Source organism: Neophocaena asiaeorientalis, unplaced genomic scaffold (genome assembly GCF_003031525.2).
Source record: "Neophocaena asiaeorientalis asiaeorientalis breed wild unplaced genomic scaffold, Neophocaena_asiaeorientalis_V1.1 scaffold113, whole genome shotgun sequence".
NCBI lineage: Eukaryota > Metazoa > Chordata > Mammalia > Artiodactyla > Phocoenidae > Neophocaena > Neophocaena asiaeorientalis.
Window position 1 is genome coordinate 6,645,916 of NW_020172316.1, and position 19,673 is coordinate 6,665,588.

A 19,673-nucleotide genomic window follows, 5' to 3' on the forward strand; every position below is an offset into this window, starting at 1 on the left:
CTCTGTATGACAGACTCTAGGTCCATCCATCTCACTACAAATAACTAAATTTCATTTCCTTTTATGGCTGAGTTCCATTATCCCATTGTATATATGTGCCACATCTTCTTTATCCATTCATGTGTCGATGGACACTTAAGTTGCTTCCATGTCCCAGCTATTGTAAATAGAGCTGCAATGAATATTGTGGTACATGACTCTTTTTGAATTATGGTTTTCTCAGGGTATGTGCCCATTACAATGCTGTTTTGACTACTATAGCTTTGCAGTATAGTTTGAAATCAGAGAATGTAATTCCTTCAGCTTTGTTCTTCTTTCACAAGACTCCTTTTTCTGGGACTTCCCTGGTGGTGTAGTGGTTAACAGTCTGCCTGCCAATGCAGGGGACACGAGTTCGAGCCGTGGTCCGGCAAGATCCCACATGCCGCGGAGCAACTAAGCCCATGTGCCACGACTACTGAGCCTGTGCTCTAGAGCCCGTGAACCACAACTACTGAGCCCACATGCCACAATTACTGAAACCCGCGCACTTAGAGCCTATGCTCCGCAACAGACAGAAGCCACTGCAATAAGAAGCCTATGCACTGCAATGAAGGGTAGTTCCTGTTCGTTGCAACTAGAGAAAGCCCGTGTGCAGCAACGAAGACCCCATGCAGCCAAAAATAAATAAATTTATTTTTTAAAAAAAGATTGTTTTTTGCATTCAGGGTCTTTTGTGATTCCATAAGATTTTAGGATTATTTCTTGTAGTCTTGTGAAAAATGCCATGGGTATCTTGATAAGGATTTCATTGAATCTGTAGATTGCTTTGGGTATTATGGACATTTTAACAATATTCTTCTGATTTATGAGCATGGTATATCTTTCCTTTTATTTATTTCAAGTTTTTTCATCAGTGTCTTACAATTTTCAGAGTATACGTTTTTCACTTTTTTGGTTAAATTTATTCATAGTTTATTTTATTCTTTTTGATGCAACTATAAATAGAATTGTTTTCTTAATTTCACTTTCTGATAGTTCATTATTAGTGTATAGAAATGCAACAGATTTCTACATATCAATGTTGTATTCTGCACCTTTGCTAAATTCATTTATTAGTTCTAATAGTTTTTTTGGTGGAGTTTTTAGCATTTTCTATATATATTGTATCATGTCATCTGCAAATAGTGAGAATTTTACTACTTTTCTTCAAATTTGGATACATTTTACTTCTTTTTCTTCTCTGATTGCTATGGCTAAGACTTCCAATTTTATATTGAATAAAAGTAATGAGGATGGGCATCATTGTTTTGTTCCTGATCTTGGAGGAAAGCTCTGTTTCCTTACCTAGTTTGGGGAAAGTTTTCAGCCATTATTTCTTCAAATAAGTTTTCTGTCCCTCTCTCTTTTCTCCTTCTGGGACCCCTATAATGCAAATGTTATTACTCTTTTTTAAATATAAATTTATTTATTTACTTTTGGCTGCATTGGGTCTTCATTGCTGTGCACAGGCTTTCTCTAGTTGTGGTGAGTGGGGACTACTCTTCCTTGTGGTGTGCGTGCTTCTCATTGCAGTGGCTTCTTTTGTTGTGGAGCACGAGCTCTAGGTATGTGGGCTTCAGTAGTTGTGGCATGATGGCTCAGTAGTTGTGGCTTGCGGGCTCTAGAGCACAGGCTCAGTAGTTGTGGCGCATGGGCTTAGTTGCTCCACAGCATGTGGGATCTTCCCAGACCAGGGATCGAACTCATTTCCCCTACATTGGCAGGTGGATTCTTAACCACTGTGCCACCAGGGAAGTCTGAATGTTAATACTCTTGATGTTGTCCCAGAGGTTTCTTAAACTATCCTAATTTTTTTTTAATTCTTTTTTCTTTTTGCTGTTCTGATTGGGTGATTTCCACTATTTTGTCTTCCAGGCTGTGTGTATGTTCTTCTGTATCATCTTATTTGTGGTTTAATCCTGTCTAGTGTATTATTTCAGTTATTGTATTCTCCAGCTCTGATTGGTTCTTTTCTATATTTCCTAAATCTGTTGAAGTTCTTACTGTGTTCCTGCATTCCCCTCCCCTCCTGAGTTTTTGTTTTTTTCGTTTTTTTTTTTTTTTTTTCGGACCGTTGTGGAGCACAGGCTCCGGATGCGCAGGCTCAACGGCCATGGCTCACGGGCTCAGCCGCTCCACGGCATGTGGGATCTTCCCGGACTGGGGCACAAACCCGTGTCCCCTGCATCGGCAGGCAGACTCCCAACCACTGCACCACCAGGGAAGCCCTCCCCTCCTGAGTTTGATGTGCAACTTTATGACTGTTGCTTTGACTCTTTATCAGGTAAATTACTTATCTCCATTTTATTAGGGCTTTTTTTCCCCTGAGGTTTTATCTTGTTCTTTTGTTTGGAATAAATTCCTCTGTCTCCTCATTTTGTTTGGTTTTCTGTGTTTTTTCTATGGATTAGACAAAATAGTTACTTCTCCCAGTCTTTATGGTGTGGTCTTGAGTAGGAGCATCTTCTATGTAGACTGCATGTGCCAGGCAGTGTTGGCAGGCCAGCTGGAGCTGGAGCAGGCATGGGCCAGGGGCATGCTGGGGCAACCTTGGCAGGCTGGCTAGAACACCAGGCACTTTTCAAACTGCTGCCTCTGCACTGGGACTCAGAATGAGTGAGTCTGTGTGCAAGCCCTCTAAGACTCTGTTTCTTACAGCCCTCTAGCTCTGCATAAGCCCTGCTGGTTTTCAAAGCTAGTTAAGGGGCCTTGTCCTCCCAGTGCTGGTACCAAAGCCTGAGGTGCCCAGTGTGGGGCTCGAACCCCTCACTCCTTAGAGAGAACCTTCAAGTTTGTGATACGCCTTCCCACTTGTGGGTCACTGCACCAGGGTGGGTGTGGTGTCCTGACTACATCACATCTCTGCCCCTCCTACCCATATTGATGTGGTTTTTAAAAATTGCCCTTAATTTTGGAAGAGCTGTTCTTCAGGTCTTTCTCAGAAAGAGTTGTTCTATATCTAGTTGTAGTTTTGGTTTGTCTGTGGGAGGACATGAGCTCAGGATCTTCCTACTGTGCCATCTTGATCCCACCTGTCAGATGTTTTTATATTTCATTTGGTGGCTTTTCAATGAATCAACATTTTAAAAAACTCCTTATATTTTTCTCTAATTTGTTAATTTCTGATTTTGTATTTAATTAATTAATCCCCTTTAATTTTTGTTTTATTTTATGAATCTTTTTCTATAATTTAGACTTGAATGTTTAATTAATATATTTTTTCTTTCTTTATGAACAAAGTTGTCTAATGCTATGAATTTCATTTAAGCCTAAAGTCATCTGTATATCTTAGGTTTTAAACATAGTAGCCTCATTGTTATTCTTTTCTAAATAGTCTGTAATTGTAGTTTTTTTCCTTCATTTGATCTAGGAATTATTCTTTAAATTGTTTTCTTAAAATTTCTAAGAGATTTGTTTTATCATCTGGCCTTTTGTTGTTTATTTCTACTTTTATTGCATTTTGATCTGACTGGGTATACCTACTTGAAATATTTAAATATCATAAATGTAAACATCATAAGTACCTTATTTTCCCTACAAATTGTATAATTTATCAATATAGAGTACCATTTTTTAATCACAGTGATTTTTGTTTTGATTTGTAATTTGTCTGAGATTAACATTGGTAATCCTCCTTTACTTTTTTGTCTTTGCCTGATATATTTCATCCTCTTATTTTCAAATGTTATGACTTTTCAGTTTATTTTCAAATGTTATGTCTTTTCAAATGTTATTTCTTTTCAAATGTTAGGTCTTTTCAGTTTAGTTTTATGACTCCAGCAAACATAAATTAGTTGAACTTTTTCCCCTTAATCTGATAATGTTCATTTTTTTTTCTTTTTTTTTGCGGTATGCGGGCCTCTCACTGTTGTGGCTTCTCCCGTTGCGGAGCACAGGCTCCGGACGCGCAGGCTCAGCGGCCATGGCTCACGGGCCCAGCCGGTCCGCGGCATGTGGGATCTTCCCGGACTGGGGCACAAACCCGTGTCCCCTGCATCGGCAGGCAGACTCCCAACCACTGCACCACCAGGGAAGCCCATGTTCATCTTTTAATTGAAAAGTTAACATCCATTTTTTTGGGTGTTAACATATTTAATCATATTCCTATCATTATATTTTGGGTTTTTGTGTGCCCAAATAAATGCGTTCTTATGTCTTCTGTTTTCTTTGTTGTATTTTGCATTAGCACATGTTTAGTTTCCTTTTCTGTTGACATTTTAGAATTTATTCATGTTACTGCTAGTCTATTATATTTTTAAATTGTGCCTTGATTTTGGTGCCAATATCAAAACGGGATCTGTGGGATCCTTCTTCTATCCCCAAATGAGACAATTATGGAAGCACATGTTGCCCTTCATCTTCCATATTTTGTTGAAACAATTTGTAGTGTTGGTTACAGATATTCTAATTTTTACATTATGACTATTCACTTTCAAGAACTTACTCATAACATTTACACTAAGCTTCTCAAGTATATTAACAATAACAACTATTTAGAATAAACAATAAATTTTCCTGGGTTCATTTCTCACAATAGTTTTTTCATGATTACTCCTTTGTAGATGTATTCCAATTAGTTCTCCTTTTTTGAAATGTGAGGTCAACACAGTATTCTGTACCCCTGGGTATGTAGTTGTATTTTTGGGGGGGTGCTGTGCTGTGGCATGCAGGATCTTAGTTCCCCAACCAGGGATTGAACCCATGCCCCCTGTGGTGGAAGCATGGAGTCTTAACCACTGGACCGCCAGGGAAGTCCCTGTAGTTGTATATTTTTGATAAATCTCTACAGTGTTTGAACATTGTTTAAATGTGGGCGTCTTTAACCTGGCCATGCTCCGCAGTTCACCACAATCTCCATTGCTCCCTCCTGCCTGCTTGATCTACCTGCCTGCACAGCAGTTTGTGTTTATAAATTCTCTTCTAGACCTTCCTAGAGTGCATATAATTTCAAAAATCCAAATGTTTAAAATATGATCCCAAGTTCTTATATTGAGTGACACTCTGCCTTTTCTTGCCTGGACTTAGGCTTTGGAAGACCGAGTATGGGAACTCCTGCAGGAAGCAGACAAGACGGCTCAAGAGAACAAGGATCAGAGCCAGGTCTATGATGCCATGGCCAACACTCTGGGTGAAGCATGGGCAGCGCTGGTCTCCATGCTTGAGAGAAGGAGGGAGCTTCTCAGGTTGACCTCTGAATTTTTTGAAAATGCCTTGGAGGTTTGTGTTTAAAAAACTTCCCCTTCTCCACATCAGAGCACTCCTGAAAATGTTTTCTTTCTGCAAAGAGACATTGTAGTCAGTTCAAAAAATGGTAGAATAACCAAGATATATACATTTAATTTTTAATTTTCAAAAAATAAAATTGTTAATATTTTAAATGTAGGCCTTCAAACAAAAACTAAGTACAGTTAATTAAAATTGATAAATATTAAGTAAAAATGGGATCTTTTACCCATAAGTCATTTTGATATATTTCCCTCTTTAGATAATAATAATACATTTACTAAATCAAATAATTACCCCTGATGATAGAATTACTAGGAAATGCTGGTCTAGCGTGTTCTTGTTAACTGAAAGTTGGAGGATACAATTTCTTCTACTGCTTATGAAAAGGAAATTGCAGAATATTCCATAGAATGTTTGACTTGTAAGCATAGTATATGATAGAGTACTTTCCTAAGGCATATAGTTGAGTTTCCATGGTTTGAGCTCGTTAAAATATAAGGGAAGGAAAAAGTCCTGGGCCTAAGTTTTTTTGAGGAACCCAATTTCAAAATGTGAGACTCAAAGAACTTTATCAAAAGAGGTGTTATATTTAGTGTAAGATACCTATTGGAAATTTCACTACATTCATTTTGATGTGAAAGCACTGCTTCATTATGATAAAGCACTAGATTGAAAAATATGACATTTCCAAACTGAAAATTCAGGACTTAAATCCAAAATAATGAAGGAAAGAAGATTAGTAATAGAACATTAAAATTGAGGTAGATAATTTCATACATCATGAACTCGTTTAAAAGTTAAAAGGAGGAGCAAAAATCTTATTGTAACTTTCAAGGTTTGTTTTTCACAATTTGAACACTGAAGTCCAACTCACAGATCATCTCGGGGAAAAGTTCCACACACAGTTTTCTTTCCTGAAAAGAAATAAACCAAGCAAAATACACCTACAGGGGTCAAATTATAGATACATCTGATTCATTTCATCTTAGTAAGTGGGGTATTAGTATTAGTGCCCTTGAAATTCAGGTCATTTGAGCATAGGAAGTTATCTGTTTTTAAACATTAAGTCCAATATTTGTTTCTCACTGGGTAGGAGCATTAATACTAGCTGATTTTCTATATGATGAGAAATGACTTCCAGATATTACATGAAATAAAAGGAAGTATAAGTCAACCTGTAATTCAGCCCAGCACTCTGATTCCTCATGAAAAGATGAAGTTTCATATATTATCCTCCTTCCAGTTTTGTGGACTACTTCACACTTAGCTGATGGAAAACTCCTACGTGATTTTCCCTGCCCCTTGTGTATGCCAAAGCAATTTTCATTAGTGATTCAAAAAAAAGAAATGAGGGTGAAATTAAGAATAGTGTCTTTGGAAAGTGTCCCCTTGTTGCCACTTCTATCCTGTACTAACTGCAGAAAGAAGAAAAGTAGGGAAAAGAAAATATCCCCAAGATAAAAGTTAATAGAACTTGAAGGAAGCTTTTTCTGAGTAAAGCATTGTTTATTTATTGGTTAGTTTTTGAAAAAGTGTCAAACCATTTGAAATATAGATATAAGTTACACAGTGACTCCAAAACTTCTTGTAGTGATCTACAGGGAGAACCAAACTACCCACCAGGGTTTTGTTTTATTCTTTTTCTTTTAAGTTTCTCTTCAAAGAATGTCTTTAAATTCAAGTATTAGAAATAGAATGAATTAGAGATGTAAACGATATGTAGATAGGATCCACTTACTGAACTATGTGCACGCAGGAGTTCTTTAGAAATACAAAATGACTTCTTATTGCGTGGTTGATAGTACAAGATGGCTTCAGGCTCACAGGCTTCTCAAACACTGTGCTTCGATTTAGAAACAGTGTCCCCAAGTGACAGTGGCTGGTGTCCATCTGCTGCTTCTAACAGGATGGTAGAAGCTCTCTCTGCATTTCAAAAGGGGACGTGCTCATCAGTTGCTCTCTCATCTTTTCATGCCATTTATAACTGAGTTTTATATGGCTATTGTAGTAATCAAAATGTAGTAAATCTTGTTAATCAAATAGTCACATAAAAATATTAAATATCACTAAATCCAAAGATGAGAGTTTGGATAAAACTTGAAAAAAGGTGACAAGCACTGTGATAGGCTTCTGTGTCTTTCTCACTGATACTTCACCTTTATGAGTTTATTCTACACCTGATCCAAAGGTGAATGTGTTGATTTAAATGCTCTTATAAATAATAATAATTTCCTTTGAACCATAGTGCTAAAACAAACCAGTTATTTGTCCACTACTATGGATATACTGTACTAGCATAACCAAGTATATTTTGCCCTTTTCTAAAATTTGTATCTAAGGTTATTCCCCTGAGAATTTTGACATCACTTCAAGCATCTCCCTTTCATAGTTCCTCTATGGAGAAACGCAAAAAGAGAGATTGGTCATGTTCCTTACCACTTAGGGTGTCAAATTGCTCTTTCTTTTTTTTCTTGAAACAGAGGAGAAATTTTCTATTTTTCATTCTTACTACATCTAATTTCATTTTTATTTCTATAAAAGTACATAAAATCATTGATAAAAATGCAAACAAAATTATAAGTTATAGATTTAAAAGCTAAAAGTTTACCACCCCTCACCTATCCCTAATCCTATTCATTCTCATAAAGGTAACCCTTTGCTATGTATCTTTTTGGACCACTTTCTGTACAAATATATGTATTTTTGCTTTGTATAAGAAATAGGATTACACATTACTTCTCCTCACTAGGGCTAAAATCAAGTGTAGAGATGGGCTTAGACTATGTATTATTCTGAAACTTACCTTTTTCAGTTCTAGGTCTAATTATAGAGAAAAAAATGAACTATATTTCAGCCTCAAGTGGATTCTTAAGTTAAATTTACTAATAATTATGTAGGTTACTGGTTAACCAAACTTTTGTTGGTTTCTTTTAACAAACTTTCTGGTTGTTCTTTGAGAAACTGCTTTAGAATGTTGACAGTGGCTGTATTTGTATTATGGGACACAATAATTTTAGTTTAAAATTTCAATACACATTAGAATAGTAAACAAATTGGTTAACTTCAGCATAGATAACATATTTCCAGGTATGAAAAGAGTGCAAAGGAAAGAGAAGAAAGTTCTTATCCCAGTACTCTGTAAACTGACTACATGCAAACACAAAACCTCATACAAACATGTGAGCCAGCACATGCTCACACAGACACACAGCTCATCACACAAACACATACACAATCAGCTAGGCCATTAATTCATGAAAAATGTTTACAAATAACTAAAAGTGGCACAGTGTTTTTTAGTTTTTCATATGTCCTTCCCCTGCATTTCTCTTGTAGTTTGCCATTAAAATAGACCAAACAGAAGATTTCCTCCAGAACACTCAGGAGTTTGAGAGTGCCGAGTCCTTGAAATCACTCCTTCAGCTTCATGAACATCACACCAAAGGCAAGAACTATTTCTTCCTCACATAAGCTTTTAAAGGTTTTAAAGCTGTTAATATGGGAATGCTCATGCATAACAGTGTATTTTTAATTTATCTGATTATGTATACCTCAACTTGTTCCAAGTAAGGTTAAATAAAGCCTTATTTCTGGTCATATTCTGCAGGAAAGAACTGGTTGTAAATGATTCTAAGGGGGCAGAGGAAGAGCCTCTGGGAGGTTCAGTTATGCAGTCTGCTAGACCTTAGTTCCTGAGGAGGAGCCATTTCCACCTCGCTCATCCTTACATATCCTCAGCATCTAGCGAGGTCTCGGCACTTGGTGGATCCTCGTGAAATATTTCTTTTTTTTATAAAGTTTTAATTAATTAATTAATTTTATTTGTTTATTTTTTTGGCTGTGTTGGGTCTTTATTGCTGCACGCGGACTTTCTCTAGTTGCGGCCAGCAGGGGCTGCTCATCGTTCCATTGCGCGGGCTTCTCATTGCGATGGCTTCTCTTGTTGCAGAGCACGGGCTCTAGGCGTGTGGCCTTCAGTAGTTGTGGCATGTGGGATCAGTAGTTGTGGCTCGTGGGCTCTGGAGCGCAGGCTCAGTAGTTGTAGTGCATGGGCTTAGTTGCTCCACAGCATGTGGGACCTTCCCAGACCAGGGTTCAAATCCATGTCCCTTGCATTGGCAGGCAGATTTTTAACCGCTGCGCCACCACGGAAGCCCCTCATGAAATATTTCTTGATTGAATAAATGGTTGAATTCAGTGACTGTTTCTTCTAAGGGTCAGGAAATGAAGGTCACCCTTTCAGTAACAGCTCTGAATAAGGAAATTTTCCTTCACTATTGGACTTTAAAAAAAAAAGGATTAGTGAACTTTTTCCAGATAAAAATCTAATAAAACACTATATAAAATTATTTTCAACTCCCCCCAAAACAACTGTAAATATTGTCTAGTTGTTAACCAACAATTTGTATGCTAGGCCTTTTCCACCAGAATTTGGGCTGGACCAGGGCTGTAGTAAGAAAGGCATTTGTAGAAGAACACCTGTTTACTCTAATCTTTTTCCGTGAAAGCAGATTAGATAAATAGATAGGAACAATCACTTCTTTTCTTCCTAATGGGTTCTTCCAATTATTACTGAGTACAAGTGGATGGCTTCCTGAATTCATTTGTCTTAGTTCTAACTCACCTTCTAGCTTCACAAACCTGGTCGTGCTAGACAGGGACAAAAGGTGTTTTTAAAGCCACAGACAGATTGTGTTTATATCACCCTCCAAAGGACCCTAGATAGTAGATCATTATTTTTCTAAAACTCAAAGATTAAAGGACTCAATCTTTCCTGTGTAAATTTTTTGAGATCTGACTACGTATATACCTATAATTTTAACAGATTACTGTTCTGTAGGACCTGTCACTAACAGGGATTATAAACAGCATCAAAAGTATCAGCATTAGGGGCTTCCCCGGTGGCGCGGTGGTTGAGAGTCCGCCTGCTGATGCAGGGGACGCGGGTTCGTGCCCCGGTCCGGGAAGATCCCACATGCCGCGGAGCGGCTGGGCCCGTGAGCCATGGCTGCTGAGCCTGCGCGTCTGGAGCCTGTGCTCCACAACGGGAGAGGCCACAGCAGTGAGAGGCCCGCGTACCGCAAAAAAAAAAAAAAGTATCAGCATTAGAGCAATGGCCTGCCCATTTTTATACAGCGGCAGCAATCTAGCTGTGCCCAAAGTGGTAAACAGAAGCACGTGAAATTCCTCTTAGGAGACTGGAAAGTGACTTGAGTCCAGGCCACTGAGGTGGGTTCTGTGGCCTCAATTCAATCTTCATGCCACCAGCAAGATCATCACAAAGCAATTTCACCTCCAGAAACCTGACAGTGACTGATGCTTCTGGTGAAGAGGTTCAGTACTGAGGCAGTCAAATGTGAAAGCATTTTCCGGAGGGACTGGAGGGGGAGGTTGTGGAAGTAGAGACTTTTCCATAAATATTTGGGGATGCAGCTAGAAGCGGGGAACGCTTAAATGCTGTTGTTAATGTTGGCTCCTTCAATTACTAGGATCTGTGACTCAGTGAGCCGGTTTTCATGGGGCACATGCTGCTTTGTTTGGAGGGCTTAGGCTACAGGGCCCTGGCATCCAGCTGATGGTGGGACCAATGCCCTGCCTTTCAGGGGTGTCCACGGGGCCTCCTCTTAATCTAGAAAGATGGATAACAGTGCTAGCCAAAGACAGGAAGCATAGTTTATTTTTGTGATGACAAAATATTCTTCCATCCTGGTGGCATGTTTATCATGACGTTTTTGTGTCCCTCTGTGTGATACGTGAAGCACAGGGATTGCAGGAGACTCTAGTCAGGATATTTGGCTCCCAATTCATATGCCCAAGGGTAGCTTCAAGGGCTTTGTTTTCATAATATGGGAGCTGGTGAAATTTATTAATCAACTAATTCAGTGGAATATGATTAAGATTACCTGATTTGAAACACATATTCAAGAACAAAACTCTGATTTTCAGTTAAGGATGTCATTTCTGTCTTGGTTCATTTAGGATGCTCTAACAAAATACCACAGATTAGGTGACTTATCAACAACAGAATTCTATTCCTCCCCGTTCTGGAGGCTGGATGTCTGAGATCGGGGTGCAGTATGGTCCGGTGAGGGCCCTCTTCTGGGTTGCAGACTTCTCATTGTGTCCTCACATGGCAGAAGGGATTAGGGAGCTCTGTGAGGTCTCTCTTTTATAAGAACACTAATCCCATTCAGGAGGACTTCATCCTCATGACCTAGTCACCTCCCAAAGGCCCCACCTCCTAATGTCATCACATTGAGCATTAGGATTTCAACATATGAATTTTAGGGGGACAGACATTCAGATCACAGCAATATCTATTATCTTTAAATTTAAGGAAATAAATTATAGCTATAACTACAGCTAGCAATTATGATAAGTGAGATGTTGATCAGTGAGTAGCACAAAATGTGAATGTTAGGATAATGAAGGTTAATAACATGACTGGAAAAACTATAATCAAACTTATCCCTAATATTCATGGTATTTCAATTTATGTCAAAATCTATACTTTTTTCTTCTTCAGCAATGCTAAGGCTATGTTGCATGTCAGAGACTTATTCTGTAGCATTTCAGAGATCAGAACCAGGATGAATGGGTTGAAGGTTTTACCCTCTGGAAAGTTACAGAATACGTTCATTCCCTCCACTATGCGACAATCCTTGAAATAGTTGAAGCCTAACGTGTCCTCTCTAGTCTTCTCTCCTTTGGGTGGAACATGCCTAGTTAGTTAAAGTGTTTCCCAGCAAACATAGTTTCCAGACTACTTATCAGACTGGTTGCTTTCAATTCAACAACACATAATTAAACAATATTTTCTGAACCCGTGCCAGGTGAGAAAACCAGAGTCATGTGTGTTGAAAGAGTACATGGCCCTTGTCCTCAGGAAACCTACAGTTTGATGGGGCATGTATACATTTATTGGTGAATTCTCTCTGTTCTTTCTGTGGGTCCCTCTGTTATACCACCCGGCACACTGTGTAGTAATAATTTATTTCCCTCTTCTTCATCACCAGATTATGAGACTCTGGAGGACTGGGATTATTACATCTCTTAATCTCCAAGGTTTAGAATAACATCCAACTCAAAGTATGTTTATTGAGTGTTATTTGTATATAATCCCAATTTAAGACTCAGTAGCAGATGCAAAATGAGCAATAAACAAGGTACTACAGGGACATTAAGGAGGAGAAAATTGGTTATAAACCCTGAAGAATCACAATTGCACCTTCCAGTTTTCCAATGGCCTTCTTTTTTTTTTTTTTTTTTTTTTTTTACTGGACCGGGGCACGAACCTGTGTCCCCTGCATCGGCAGGCGGACTCTCAACCACTGCGCCACCGGGGAAGCCCCCAATGGCCTTCTAAAAATGAACATAGCGCCTAAGAAGCTTCCTCACAGGAATAATCATATTATTACTTCCTTTTTCTTAGATGTTCTATGTATATTTTAAATACAGCTGAGATATAGGTACTTTGGGGTCTATTATACTATTTTCTCTATGTTTGTGTATATTTTAAAATACCCATTAATGAGTTTAAGAAACACCATCTCTTTGAGTAATATTTGGAATATTTAAAAATGTATTTGGAAGAAATGTCACCCATGTTCCCAGTGTCAGAATGTGACCTTGATGCTTTTTAGAAAATACTCATTTGGAAAGGTTAGCAAGCTATAAATTCACTTTGACTTGTGTACATCTCTCATTTATCCATCTTAAGTTAGTTATTTATACTTAACATTGATGACAAACTGTAAAGTTATTAATATAAAGTATACTTCAATATGTTTTTAGATATAATTACAATTAAAACAGTTAAACAACAAAAAATTATTTACTAGCCTTACATCACAAGGTATTATGTCATAAGCGGGGCTTGTATATAGAGAACAATACGATCATTAAAATAAATGCACTGTAGAGATTTTGTATTTCTTGAAGTTCATGATATATCTAGGTAGTTTACCCCTGAGGAAAAATACATCACTTTGTATGATCAACTGATGGAATAAATAGCTAGGAAAGCATAAACAGTGGAAAAAAAATAGTAAGATGTAAGAAGCTGACAGAGGAAACTTAGAGAACAATTGATCCACTTTAAGCACCACTGTAGTAACAGGTAACAGACTGACCATAGGCTGGGTGCATTTGTACACGTTAACTTGGGCTCAGGAGGCTGCATGCCTGGTGGTACCATGGTGGTGGTTATACCATTTTGGCAAAAGTTGAAACAAAAAACCAGAAAAAGATTGCAAATGGAAATTTTGGCTAATTATATGTATTTTGTGGGGACTAGAACAGGTTGGCCTGACCCATTGTCAGGCTGCAATACCCTGAGCATGGAAAGCTGTGATTCCCTCTTTCATTTGAAAAGTCTGTTGTGAAAGAGCTAGTTAATGAAAGGAAGAAAAGAAGTACTACGTGGAAACCCTGCCACCTGCCCATACTTCCTGTGTGTGTGTGTGCGTGTGTGTGTGCGCACACGTGTGTGTGTGTGTATGTATGTAACTGTTCACAATATCATAACAAATTCTTGAATGTAAAGGAAATATGTATACCTACATATGGAGAATCAATTATACTGATGACTACATTAAGACTCTACAAATCAAAACCCTTCAGTTTGATAGCCAAGGACTTCTATAACTTGTTTTCACCTCATTTTCAAGTTATTTCTTTCCCTTCCACGTAAGAATTTTTTCTAGACAGGTTTTTTCTGCCTCTGTCCCTCTCATCTTGTTCATGTTTGTTTCCACTTCTCCTTTTAAGAGATTTACTTTAATTTGAATGCTCTCCCTGACTTTTCTTCTTCTGCTTGACTTATCCTATTCCCTGTCCTGCTTCCAAGAATATGGTTGTTTTTGTTGTTTGTTTTTTTGTATTATTAATCCTCAATCAAATTGCCCAGTGCACCTAATCACACCTTTCTTACTCATAGCAGATAACACCATCTAATACTTTATTGGACAGATCTAGGTCATATGGCATAAACGGTTTGAAATTCTTTCCTTTTTATCTCAAAATATCTCTTTACAGCATATTCCCTTATCTCAGTCTCTCTTCATCTCTCAAAAAAAAGTGTCAGTTTAAAGAGACAATCGACCCAAATTCCACAGTCATTGCTGTGTTGTTTAGCTGTCAGATGCTAGAATGCTAAAGAGAGTGCCACAGTGCAGTGGGAAGAACACTGAGCTACTAACCAGAATGCATGGCTTTTAGCACTGATAAGTCCATTTCTAATAGTGTGACATGCTTATTTTCTGGGTGTTCTTCATAGTTCTCCCATCTAAAAATAAAAAGCAGTGTATTCTACCTTGCTGACAGTCTATCCTTTTTTTTTTCTTCTAACAACAAATGTCTCAAAGATTGTCCTTTCCTGTTGATTTCACTTCGTCACTGCCTTCCCACTTCTCAACCTGGTAACTTGGCTTCTGTTTCTATCACTTACCCGTCACAAAACCCCAAGTCTTCCCAACATCTCTGTTTTTACATCTCTGGCAGACTGCTGATCTCTAGCACCTATAGCTCTAATTCTTCCCCCTCTTTTAATACATTTGATTTCATTCTAGCATTATACAAAATTATCGAATACCTCCCCTGTGCCAGTCACTATGCTAGTGCTGAGGATACTGTCACCGTCCCTGTCCTCATATGTGCATTGGAGCCTAGTGGCAAAGACAGATTTTAGTCAGCTAACCCAATGCATAAATGTAGAACTATAGCTGTGATAACAGCTGTGAATGAGAGGAACATCCGGCTATGAGAACACTTAATAGGAGGATTTGGTCCAGTCTGGTTTGTCCTTTGAGGAACTAAGACCTGAAGTATGAGTAGAATAAAGGTGGAGAAGGAATGTGTTGAGGAGAATGGTATCCCTGGCAGAGAATGTAGTAAAAAGTTCTGGGGCAACAAGGAGTATACCATGTGTGAGGTATTTAAAGAAGATATGGATGGAGGTAAAGAGGTTGAGACAATCTGAAAGGGAAAATAAGGACCAGACCATGCCAGAACTGAAATCATGTTAAGGGGTCTGTCCTTAATTCTAAGACACTGGGAAGCCATTGGTGTGTGTGTGTGTGTGTGTGTGTGTGTGTGTGTGTGTGTGTGTGAGAGAGAGAGAGAGAGAGAGAGAGAGAGTGTTTAGAAATGATCTTTCTAATATATGGAGAATGGATGAAATGGATTGGAGAGGAGATGCAATTAAGAGGTGACTGCACAAATCCAGGAAACAGGTGACGTTTTCTGGCTTGTGGGGAATGGATAGTTTCCCAAGGGCTCTTCCAATGGATCCCCAAGTGAGGTTGGGGACCCTCAAAGTGCTACTCTCAACTCCCCCATCTATACTCTCTCCCTTGGTAGTCCTTCAGTTTTCAGGCTTAAGCTCCCGTTTCTACCAGATGTTGCCCACACCAATAATGCTGTCTACTCCAGAGAGCGCAAACCAGTGGCCCATTTGCCAGAGAGCCATGTTTTGTTGATCCTTCAGTATTTTTTAATTTAAAAAATACCAATTACACAACAGTTAAAAATCAGAAGCTTTCACATAAAAATCCGTGTTTATAATTCTTTAAAAATTGGAAGCCCCATCAACACTGACCCTGTATTCCCTCATGTCCACAGTTGGTCGACACTGGGTGACAGCAGATCCTGTGAGACTGGTCATGTATTTTCCACTTTGTCATAGTCCCTGACGTCTGGGTACCTGGCCCGCATATTCACTGAGCTTTTGTTTGGTTACTGCAGGCATTAGCCTTTAAACCTCAGATTTAGTCCAATCACCTCAGGATGTAGAGTGCTACAAGGAGAGTAGGCACCTTAACCAGCATATCACCACTAAAAACCAACTGAACCAGTGCCCAAATCTCACAGTCTTTCCACTCCCCTGTACTGATTTATGCCATTACTGAACTTCGGCATCCTACCATTTGGCAGTTAGCGCCATAGCAGTTAGGCCAAGGTATTTGACCAGTTGTATTGGAGGCATTTTATGTTTACACATTTGAATTCCTTATTTTTAATAGAAGGTTACATATATTTTAAATTATATGATGAATCCAAATATTACTATATAAAAACTTGCTCATATCACTATTCTTTTTTCTAATTTTCTTCTAGAACTCTTAGAACGATCTCTAGCCCTTTTAAACAAAAGTCAACAACTCACTGACTTCATAGAAAAAATCAAGTGTGATGGACCTATTGTGAATCCCGAGATGATTCAGGGAGCTCAAAACAGCTGCCTGAAGATTGACAGTCTTCTTGAACTTCTCCAAGACAGGAGACGGCAATTAGACAAGTACCTGAAGCAACAGCAGAAGGAATTGAGTCAGGTTCTGCAGATATGTCAGTGGGACCAACAAGAAAGTCAGGTAACCCAAAGGGGCACTGATGGTGCCCTGACCTTGTCTAATGAAGTTTGCTTGTTATGTGGATGAGCCATTTCCTGGGGCAGCTTTTCAGTCATCATGGTCAAATCTTTTGGTCTTTGATTCAGACTACCAAGTTGTTTTCCCAAGCAAGTAATATAAAAACAAAGATTTTATTTCTTCTCATTATAATACTGATTTTTTAAATGGGAGAATACCCCCTAGCAGTTTTGAAAATGACTAGGTCCTACTGTTGGATTCTCTTTCGTGCTTCTGTCCAGGTCACTACCTTTAGTTACATTTCTTTGAAATTCTGAAAAGTTCATTGCAATTTTCTTGAATGTTGGGGAGGCATGATGCTGCTAATGCCAGTGAAAATGTCTGTCAGCCCGAAATAGAGATAATGTTCTTAGAAGAGTAGCCTGGCACCAATGAAGAAATATGACCTTGGCCTACGTCTGGATGCTCAGTGGTTAGAGGGCTTTGGGGTGGGAGGTTGATGAGTTTGCAGGCTTGTTAGAGCTCATTACTCAGACTGCAGGCCCAGCTCTGGTCAGTTGTCAATGTGCTTGCTGTGCGTTCCTTGTGTCCCGATCACTTGAGAGTAAGCATAGATAGAACTCTCTTTGCAAACCCCCAACTCAAATAGGTAGGATATTTATGGCTATATTTATAACTGCCCCAAGCCCATGCTTTAATCTGTACAGATTAACTGGAGGGAATTTTCAGAGAGAAATGATGTGGAAGGACATCTCCTGGTCTGGATGCATAGGAAAGGGGTCTCTTCATATATTTTATATTATTGCTCTGATCCGAACTGGAGAGATAGACATACAGCTGGTAGCAAATATGAGTCCAGGAGAAACTGGTTCTTTCAAGCTGGAAAAATGAGGATTTAAATGATTAACCTTTCAACTTATACTTATTGAGTACTTACTGTGTACCCAGATCCTATTATAAGTACTAGGGATACATAACACACAAGATAAAGTCCTTTTCCTCCAGGAATTTTCCTTCTAGTGCATTTTCTCATCCTCAGCTCTATTGATAGCCAGTGCTAGGTAACTCCTTTGGGGAGGCTGTCCTGGGCACTCTAGGGTGTTGAGCAACATTCAGGGCCTCTACCCACCACATGCCAGTATAACATACTCTAGTTGTGACAACCAAAAAAGGTCTCCAGACATTGCTGACTGTCCCCTGGGGGGCAAATTGCCCCCAGATGTGAACCACTGTTTTAGTGTGATGAGAAAGGCCTATGATAAACAAATGAACAATGACAAGTGCCATAAAGATCAACTAGGGCAGTGAATTTTGACTTGTGTTGGTCTACTTTTAATCAGAGAAGGAATCACAGAAGGCCTCTCTGAGGAGGTGACATAGAGCAGACACCCAAATGCAGACACCTCCAGACATACAGTCGGCTTGCATTTTGTCATCTCCTCCTTTAAGTCACTATATACTTTCCAACCCACCTCCACCTTCAGCCCTTTTGTCTTGACTGCTACCATTCACTGTCCTGCTTCTTCTGTGCTTTGCCTGCCAAGCCATAGCGCCTCCCCAATTTAGTTCTTCCCCCACCCCACCTTCATATGCTCATTACCCAGAATGCTGTTATCCAATGCAATAGTCTTTAACTGATGATTCTGGTATAACAAAGGAGAACTAATGCTCAGGACAAGAATAAACTTAAAGTTGTTTATCAGACAACTGTTTCCAAAGTTCCTTGTCCTCCATATCATATGGCACTCTCTCCCTCTCTTTCTTTCTCTCTCTTTGTCCTTTTCTCTCTCCCCTAATCCTGACCTGACACCATGTTCCCAGAGCTGCTGTCCCCTTAAAAAGAACCTTCCTCTTATTTCTTTCTATTGAATTCATAACCCCCAAACCCTGCCTCTGGTGCTTCCAAGAATACACTAAAAACTCCTCTTACTTTATCATACAGAGTAGTTTATCCCTTTTAAACCACAACCTCTCTTATCCAGAGACATTCTATCTGCAAAGAGGCTTCCCAAACACTGGACAATTTCCCAAGATTGAAAAAGCAGCTACAGTAAGTTTTATTTATTTATTTTTAAGGTAGTAATTTTGCCATTCTGCTTCAAGACTGTGGCAATACTCATCCACTTATCCTGTGCAGTAAAAAAAAAAAAAATCACATGAAGATTCAAAATGAACTATCTAATCCAGTCATATACTTGAGGGAGATCTAGATACCTTGCCAACCCTAGAATCAGAAAGATGATTTGATAATAACTAAAGTAAGGTATTACAGAAGGTTTTTGACTTGGTGAGTTTTCTAACTTATGGGGTATCATGTTTTGGTGGAAGTATGTGCTCTTTTTTTGAGGGAGTGCTTTTTTTAAATAGAATTTATTTTTTAGAGCAGTTTTAGATTCACAGAGAAATTGAGTGGAAAGTACATGGTACCCTCTGTTCCCATACGTGCACAGCCTCCCCCATTATCAGCATCCCCCGTCAGAGTGGGACGTTTGTTACAATTGATGAACCTGCATTGACACATCATTATCACCCCAAATCCATAGTTTACACTAGGGTTCACTCTTGGTGCAGTACATTCTATAGATTTGAAAGAATGTGTAATGACATGTATCCACCATTGCAGTATACAGAATAATTCTACTGCCCTACGTATCCTCTGTTCTCCTCCTTTTCATCCCTCCCTGCCTAATTCTTGGCAACAACTGATCTTTTTACTGTTTCCATAGTTTTGCCTTTTCCAGAATGTCATATAACTGAAATTGTACAGTATGTAACCTTTTCAGATTGTCTTATTTTGCTTATTAATATGCATTTAAGATTCCTCCATGTTTTTTCATGGCTTGATAACCGTTTCTTATTAGTGCTGAATAATATTCCATTGTCTGGATGGACCACAGTTTATTTATCCAGTCACCTACTGAAAGACGTCTTGGTTGCTTCCAAGTTTTGGCAATTATGAATAAAGCTGTTATGAGCATCCATGTGCAAGTTTTTGTGTGGACATAAATTTTGAATTCATTTGGGTAAATACCAAGGAACACAGTTGCTGGATGATATATG

At 38.8% G+C, this 19,673-nt stretch overlaps 1 protein-coding gene across 3 annotated transcripts in view; it reads left to right on the forward strand.

Annotated features, from left to right (window-relative positions):
* The window catches only part of CCDC141 (coiled-coil domain containing 141), a 189,364-nt gene that overhangs the window by 40,247 nt on the left and 129,444 nt on the right, over window positions 1-19,673 (forward strand). For all 3 annotated transcript variants that reach the window (XM_024766687.1, XM_024766671.1, XM_024766679.1), the window contains exons 3-5: window positions 5,047-5,238; window positions 8,584-8,692; window positions 16,363-16,616. In XM_024766687.1, coding sequence (XP_024622455.1) covers window positions 5,047-5,238; window positions 8,584-8,692; window positions 16,363-16,616 — 555 coding nt within the window. The remainder of the gene's footprint in view (window positions 1-5,046; window positions 5,239-8,583; window positions 8,693-16,362; window positions 16,617-19,673) is intronic.